The sequence below is a fragment of the Rhinatrema bivittatum genome, chromosome 16 (assembly GCF_901001135.1).
Source record: "Rhinatrema bivittatum chromosome 16, aRhiBiv1.1, whole genome shotgun sequence".
In the NCBI taxonomy this organism is placed as follows: domain Eukaryota; kingdom Metazoa; phylum Chordata; class Amphibia; order Gymnophiona; family Rhinatrematidae; genus Rhinatrema; species Rhinatrema bivittatum.
This window is the reverse complement of record NC_042630.1, coordinates 46,177,986-46,186,476: the sequence shown is the minus strand read 5'-3', so window position 1 is coordinate 46,186,476 and position 8,491 is coordinate 46,177,986. Positions and strand designations below refer to the sequence as shown.

At 43.4% G+C, this 8,491-nt stretch overlaps 1 protein-coding gene across 1 annotated transcript; it reads left to right on the top strand.

Annotated features, from left to right (window-relative positions):
* The first annotated feature begins 867 nt into the window (after positions 1 to 867).
* LOC115078315 (olfactory receptor 5B12-like) lies at positions 868 to 1,803 on the top strand. The gene has a single exon (XM_029581191.1). It carries the CDS (start codon positions 868 to 870, stop codon positions 1,801 to 1,803), a length of 936 nt encoding a protein of 311 aa, XP_029437051.1.
* The last annotated feature ends 6,688 nt before the right edge of the window (positions 1,804 to 8,491 follow it).

Below are 8,491 nucleotides of genomic sequence, written 5' to 3'. Positions count from 1 at the left end.
CTATGATCCATTCATACTAAATAAGCAAGTTGTTTCATCTGTACTTAGGATTAGAGATGTGATTCGGACAAACCTTTTGGTTCAGCCTTTATCGGCCCGCCGCAGGAAATTTTGTTTCCCGCAGTTCAGGCCAATTTTATTTCGTCTGCCCCCCCGAAACAAAGCCCGAAACCTGCCCCAAATTACAACAGGGGTTTGTAAAAAAAAACCCCAAAAAACCCAAACTGACCCCAATCCTTCAGTTTTCATTGCAGCCCACCCACCCTCCTGACCCCCCAAGACTTGCCCCCCCCCTCCCAAGATTTACCAAAAGTCCCTGGTTGCCTAGCTGGGGTCCCGGGAGTGATCTCCCGCTCTCGGGCTGTTGGCTGCCAGTAATCAAAATGGTGCCGATGGCCCTTTGCCCTTACCATGTGACAGGGGTCGACCAATGACACCGATAGCCCCTGCCACACGGTAAGGGCAAAGGGCCATCGGCGCCATTTTGATTAGTGGCAGCCGACGGCCTGAGATGGGGACTTCATTCCCGGGACCCCGTTGGACCTCCAGGGACTTTTGTAAGTCTTGGGGGGGGGGGGTGTCAGGCAAGTCTTGAGGGTGTTGGGAGGGTGGGGGGTTGCAATTAATTAAATTTGAAGGATTGGGGTGGGTTTGGGTTTTTTTTTTCTAATGTCCCCATTCTCACCCCCCCAAAATACGATAAGAAAACCACATGAAATTTCATTTTGTCAAACACCTCCCCCCCCCGGAAATGCAACAAAATAGGAAATATTGTCTCTATTTCCAATTTCGTTGTAAACAAATGCACATCACTACGTAGGATACACATCAGTTCTCATTTCTTCTTGCACCCCCAGGAGAAGAGAGATGAACCCAGAGGAAGCAAAAAATATGACGATGGTGTCAGAATTCCTTATTCTGGGACTTTCTGATAATCCCCAACTGCAGATTCCGCTCTTCCTGGTCTTCCTGCTCATCTACCTGATCACCCTGCTGGGGAACCTTGTGATTATCACAGTGACCTGTGCTGACCCCCGCCTGCACACCCCCATGTACTTCTTCCTCAGGAACCTGTCACTCACAGACATTTACTTCACTTCCACCATCACCCCCAAACTGCTTGTGATCTTCATCTCTGGGGATAAGACCATTTCCTATGTTGGGTGCATGGTGCAGCTCTATTTCTTAATGGGCTTTGGTTGCATTGAGGCTCTCCTCCTTGCTGTCATGGCTTATGATCGCTATGCTGCAGTCTGCGATCCCTTGCACTATTTCCTCATTATGAATCAGAGAGTCTGCGTCCTGCTGGTTGCTGCTTCCTGGATCATTGGCTTTCTACCGGCTGAGACAATTACAGTTTCTGTCACCCGCCTTTCATTCTGTGCCTCTAATGTGGTCGATCATTTCTTCTGTGACCTCTTGCCACTGTTAAAGCTTTCCTGCACTGACACAGCCACCATACAAAGCTTAGTGTTTGTTGCAACTGCATTGATGGCAGTGCCTGCCTTCCTTGTGATTCTCATATCTTACATCTACATCATCTCAGCCATCCTGAGGATCCGCTCTGCAGAGGGGAAGCGTAAAGCCTTCTCCACCTGCTCCTCTCACCTCACTGTTGTCTCTGTGTATTATTTGTCAGGAATTTGCATGTATGTGAGACCCACATCAGCATACTCCCAGGAGCAGGGTAAAATCTTGTCCGTGCTGTACTCGACCATCACTCCCATGCTGAACCCCATCATTTACAGTCTGAGGAATAAGGAGGTAAAAAACGCAGTGAGGAAAGTCATAGGGAAAGCTTGAGAGAGCAGGTGATAAATCACAGAAGGTCATCATATGCAGGAAATAGAGTCAGATTTAGGGTTTTGCCACCTGTAGGGACTTTTGGTGTAAGGAACAGTTAAAGTATAGCAGAGGGCTTTTCCCTGCTGAATGAGATTCAGCAGAGCTGGAAGACAACTAATCTTAGCCAGCCTGTTGACCCTAAATGTTTGCTGCCCTAGACACAGGCATAATGTGTGCCTATCAACAAATCCAGGGCTGCTAGGTGATCTCAATTTTTAGTAGGGATGTGAATCGTTTTTTGACGATTTAAAATATCGTCTGATATTTTTTAAATCGTAATTAATCGTTAAAGAGTGCAATATAATAGAAATTCCACAGATTTATCGTGAAAAAATCGTTAATCAGGTTAGTGCACACTAAAGGGAGTTAGGACACAACCTAAAAACCCACCCTGACCCTTTAAAACCACTCCCTTAGCCTCCACCACCCTCCCGACCCCCCAAAAACGTTTTAAAATTACCTGGTGGTCCAGCGGGGGTCCCGGGAGCATTCTCTCGCGCTCAGGCTGTCGGCCGATAAATAAAAAACCCACCCCGACCCTTTAAAACTGCTCCCTTAGCCTCCACCACCCTCCCGACCCCCCCCCAAAAAAAGTTTTAAAATTACCTGGTGGTCCAGTGGGCCCCGGGAGTGATCTCCCGTTCTCGGGCCATTGGCTGCCACTAATAAAAATGGTGCTGATGGCCCATTGCCCTTACCATGTGACAGGGTAACCGTGCCATTGGCCGGCCCCTGTCACATGGTAGGAGCACTGGACGGCCCACGCCATTTTTAAAGATGGTGCCGGCCGTCCAGTGCTCCTACCATGTGACAGGGGCCGGCCAATGGCACGGTTACCCTGTCACATGGTAAGGGCAATGGGCCATCAGCACCATTTTTATTAGTGGCAGCCAATGGCCCGAGAACGGGAGATCACTCCCGGGGCCCACTGGACCACCAGGTAATTTTAAAACTTTTTTTTTGGGGGGGGGTCGGGAGGGTGGTGGAGGCTAAGGGGGCAGTTTTAAAGGGTCGGGGTGGGTTTTTTATTTATCGGCCGACAGCCTGAGCGCGAGAGAATGCTCCCGGGACCCCCGCTGGACCACCAGGTAATTTTAAAACGTTTTTGGGGGGTCGGGAGGGTGGTGGAGGCTAAGGGAGCGGTTTTAAAGGGTCGGGGTGGGTTTTTTGTTTATCCGATCGGGCGCAGCCTATAAAAAAAAAAAACGATCGGGCCGGACGAAAAAAAATGCATGATTTGAATCGGAACCGGAACTGAACCGATTCCGGTTCCGATTCACATCTCTAATGTTTAGTAGAATACGAGATTATTCTTCCTTTGAAAAAGAGGACATTGATCCCTGGTTTGATCCTTGGACTGGATTTTTCACTCTCCATCTCAGTCAGGGCTGTGGATATGGCAGAAGCAGGGGTGGGGGAGGTGGGGTGGGGGAGACAGTTGAAGTCATTGCTCAAGGATGTCACCTAGTGGTTGGATTCAGCGCTCATGATTTAAGGGTTCTGAATGGCGCCCTGAGGCTTGGCTCACTGCAATGATCAGACCATGTATGCTGAAGATGAAGAGAAATGTTATGGACGAGGGGAAAAGTCCCCTCGTTCATAACATCTCTCTTCATAACATCTGGAGCAAATGAAGGCTTATAATGCATTATCCCAATTCTAATTCTGACTGAGCCAGAAGCACAAAGGAGGCGGAGGAAAGTGCCGTGTGAACCCCCCAACATAAAAAAGCTCTCCCATGCTCATTCTGAACAAATGTTAGAGAGCTGACTGAAGAAAAAATTCAGAAAGAAATATACACACCCTTCCAATAGGAAAGAGATCATGATCCAGAAAAAAATTCATTGAACATAAGAACATAAGAAATTGCCATGCTGGGACAGACCAAGGGTCCATCAAGCCCAGCATCCTGTTTCCAACAGAGGCCAAAAACCAGGCCACAAGAACCTGGCAATTACCCAAACACTAAGAAGAACCCATGCAACTGATGCAATTAATAGCAGGGGCTATTCCCTAAGTATAATTGATTAATAGCCATTAATGGACTTCTCCTCCAAGAACTTATCCAAACCTTTTTTGAACCCAGCTACACTAACTGCACTAACTACCTTCTCTGGCAACAAATTCCAGAGCTTTATTGTGCGTTGAGTGAAAAATAATTTTCTCCGATTAGTCTTAAATGTGTTACTTGCTAACTTCATGGAATGCCCCCTAGTCCTTCTATTATTCGAAAGTGTAAATAACCGAGTCACATCTACTCATTCAAGACCTCTCATGATCTTAAAGACCTCTATCATATCCCCCCTCAGCCGTCTCTTCTCCAAGCTGAACAGCCCTAACCTCTTCAGCCTTTCCTCGTAGGGGAGCTGTTCCATCCCCCTTATCATTTTGGTTGCCCTTCTCTGTACCTTCTCCATCGCAACTATATCTTTTTTGAGATGCGGAGACCAGAATTGTACACAGTATTCAAGGTGAGGTCTCACCATGGAGCGATACAGAGGCATTATGACATTTTCTGTTCTATTAACCATTCCCTTCCTAATAATTCCTAACATTCCATTTGCTTTTTTGACTGCTGCTGCACACTGAGCCGACAATTTTAAAGTATTATCCACTATGATGCCTAGATCTTTTTCCTGGGTGGTAGCTCCTAATATGGAACCTAACATCGTGTAACTACAGCAAGGGTTATTTTTCCCTATGTGCAACACCTTGCACTTGTCCACATTAAATTTCATCTGCCATTTGGATGCCCAATCTTCCAGTCTTGCAAGGTCCTCCTGTAATGTATCACAGTCTGCCTGTGATTTAACTACTCTGAATAATTTTGTATCATCCGCAAATTTGATAACCTCACTCGTTGTATTCCTTTCCAGATCATTTATATATATATTAAAAAGCACCGGTCCCAATACAGATCCCTGAGGTACTCCACTGTTTACCCTTTTCCACTGAGAATATTGACCATTTAATCCTACTCTCTGTTTCCTGTCTTTTAACCAGTTTGAGAACCCTGTGGAGGATCAGATCTTATTCTCTGGGTCCAGTACAGTACATCCCCCTTCGTATTCTCAGGCTGTACCCACTCGATTATAGCATCAGTAATGCAAATTTTACAGCACTGTGACATCACCACTGTGACATATAACATCATGTGACATCATTGTTGAGGGATACGGACAAATATGATTGAAATACTGCTTAGCATGACATCACTGCTTAAGACACAGGCCTATGTGATATCACCACTGTGTGATCCAACCCATGCATGACATCAGAGGAGTGAGATACAGCCCAGCATGACATTACAGCTGTGAGATTCAGCCCAACATGGCTACTGCTGTGATACACAGCCCCGTGTGTCATTACTCCTATGAGTTACAAAGTTCTCTATAAGATGGATGGGAGAGCACTAATATCTTTCATATTACCAGGTGTCTTTCAATCATTCTGTCCTTTAAGAACATAAGATATGCCAAATTGGCTCAGACCAAGGGCCTATTAAGCCCAATATCCTGTCTCAGGCAGTGGCCAATGCAAGTCACAAGTACCTGGTAAGTACCCAAACATTGAATAGATCCCATGCTTTGAAATTCACTGTACCACAGCTCTCAGAGACTATGGGACCTTACATGGTTTCAAGCATAGAAAGTGTGGAATTTGAGTAAAAAATACCTTTTTTCTGGGTTCTTAAAGGCCTCTATAGTTATCGGATGGCTATATGTAGGAGCACAGTGGATTTATAAGAAAAATGTATTCCTTAGGTCTTGCAGAGCTTAGCGAGCATGTTATGTTCTGCGTTGCTGTTATCTCAAGTAGTGAATGGACTCTTAGAGTTTGTTTTGAACATCTTGCAGTCAAAATATGGAGCGGGCTATGTGTTGACTTAAAGGATGGATTGTGCAGAGTTACATTAAGACTTTAGCAACCTAACTTGATAATATTGATGACACCTAATATGTATGAAAAATGGGAGTCGTTTTAGTATTCAGACTTGGTTAAATGATAAGTAGCAGACCCTAAACTAGGTCTGCGATTGGACAAATTATGTATCAATAAGAATAATGATGTAAGAATACTTGTCATTAGGGAATAAAGCATTGATTGGTTGCATGCCCTGGTAATGAAAGATATTAGAGATGAGCCCCGGAGGCTGAGGGATGAATATTTTATCTGAAATAAATAAAACTAGAGATGAAGTGTTGCAGATCATTTCTTTCTCCACTGTGAGACAGAAACTAAAGTTGCTTGATGGAGATGTATAACAACCAGGCCCTGCCAAGGCTGTGATTAGGCTGGGAGGTTATTTTTGTTTGGATCGTAAATCATTTTTATTACGACATAAGGCTGCTGTGACTCTGGTGGGGAGAAAGATGTGGGTACTAGTCCCCCATGTACCTTACAGGAACATTGTCTACAACTAAATGTGACATCACTCCTGTCAGATACCATCCATTGTGACGTCACCCCTGAGAGTGACAACACTATGATATTAATCCTGTGACTTAAAATCCTTTGTCACATAATTAAGAGTCTTTAATGTTCAGAAAGTGTGGGATCCAAAACCTATCTTGGGTTCTGTTTGGAGATGAAGCCCCAGACATGAGGAGAGCTGATGTCTTATATCTCTAATGCTATATATATATATATATATATATATATATATATATCTAATGCAATAATTCAGTACTTAGATAAAATTCTCTGTAAATGTATAGATTTATACGATTCCAAGCACCACTGCTCCAGCGTTTGGAGGGAAAATATGGATGGGTCTGGTGAAGTGGTTAGACTGGAGGAAAGGCTGATCCTGGGATGCCAGGAGATCACTGTGTTTTGGGTCAGGAAGGAAGGTTTTGTCACTTTGATGTGGACTTGGGTACAGATGCTCAGTGCTTTACATTTCTACCTCAAATAACAAATATAAAGTCTTAGCTAATTGGAAGAAGATCCTCACCAGACATTTGGTCATTTTTTTGTCTAACCAGTTTGCAAGTCTGTAACTCTAATTCTGTTGGGTATTTGGTGCTCTCTTTCTGTCGTGAATAATTTATTTTCAGTCTGTAATAAAGTTCCTTATTGTTATCCTCGGTGTACACTTCTTGCACACATCCCTTGTACACTATTTACCAAACATTCATCCAAAAGTTGCAATGTTGGAGGGACGTACGATAATAATGGTCACTGCTAAGCAGAGATGTGACCCTTTCTGGAGTTAGCGAAGCAAATTGCCTCTTAAATGTAAATGTCCTTGTGCTGCTGTATGAAATGCCTTTAGCTGTATGACACAATCCTGTCGTTGGAGCACTGGGAGGTGGGAGCAGGCACTACACAGGAAACCTCAGATAGAGAAGTCACATTTATACTAACTCTGACTGAGAGAGAACACCATCGGCTTTAGATGGAAAATTCTTCTATCTAAATAGTGATTAAAGATGAACATCCTCAGACTGGGATCATATACAGTGGGAGGAAATAATAACCCCTCACAGTAAAGGGAGGGGTGGGAACCTTGCAGATGGCACAGGTCTGGTCCCAAGCAGGAGGGAAGATGCACGTCTAGGTTCTTGGCGCTATAAACTTGGACTCTGACAAATCACTCTTCACGCTTAAAGATGGCTTTCCAAAAAATCCACAAGCTTACTTAAAACTCAACTTCACTTTTAATAATTTAACACAACGTTCATTCACCTGAAGGGAATGGTAGGGGAGGAGTGAAGTTGTAGAGAGAAAGTAGTTAGAATGTTTCATCCCTTAAAGATCTCGTAAATCAAACAAAATGATTTTGATGTCATTCCTGGAAGGAGCGATGTTCCTTTTAGAAGAATTTTATCTTTATGCAAAAATTCTTGCCCCTCCACATGTGGCCAAACATAAATCAACTGTAAAGACTGGACGTGCTTTTGCAGCCGGCAGAGAGGGCATTCAGCTCGATTCATAGTAACTTTGATGACTGACATTACTACTAATGAGTTTCAGACCTGCATTAATTCAACTTCTTTTTGCATTTGTTATCATGTGTACCATATGTGCACATATCTTTCTGTGAAATTAACAGCAAGTCAAACTGCTGATCCTGAGCGCATTTTCAGTATAATATGGTCAGATAAATGGCAAGGACTTTCTCTAGGAAATATAAAAAGGATGGTGCAATATTTCAATTCAAAAGAAAAGTGACTTTTCACAGTTAAAAGTATGTAACTTATTGTACATATCTTTATTTAATAAATAGTTGATTTTTGTTCTTGGCAAATTTTGTATTTGCATATAAGAACATTAGAACGCCATACTGGGTCAGAACAAGGGTCCATCAAGCCCAAGATCATGTTTCCAACAGTGGCCAATCCAGGCCATAAGAACCTGACAAGTTCCCAAAAACTATCCCATGTTACTGTTGTTATTAATAGAGGTGGCTATTTTCTAAGTCAAACTTAATGGCAGGTAATGAATTTCTCCTCCAAGAACTTATCCAATCCTTTTTTAACCAAAGCTACACTAACTGATTAACCACATCCCCTGGCAACAAATTCCAGAGTTTAATTGTGCATTGAGTGAAAAAGAACTTTCTCTGATTATTTTTAAATAAATAGACAAAAAATGTTATTATTATGCCTGACACTGGCTCCATCTTATGAGGAGTCCGTTG

Coding starts and splice junctions, on each gene's coding strand:
- LOC115078315 (XM_029581191.1), top strand. CDS start 868: ATGAACCCAGAGGAAGCAAAAAATATGACGATGGTGTCAGAATTCCTT.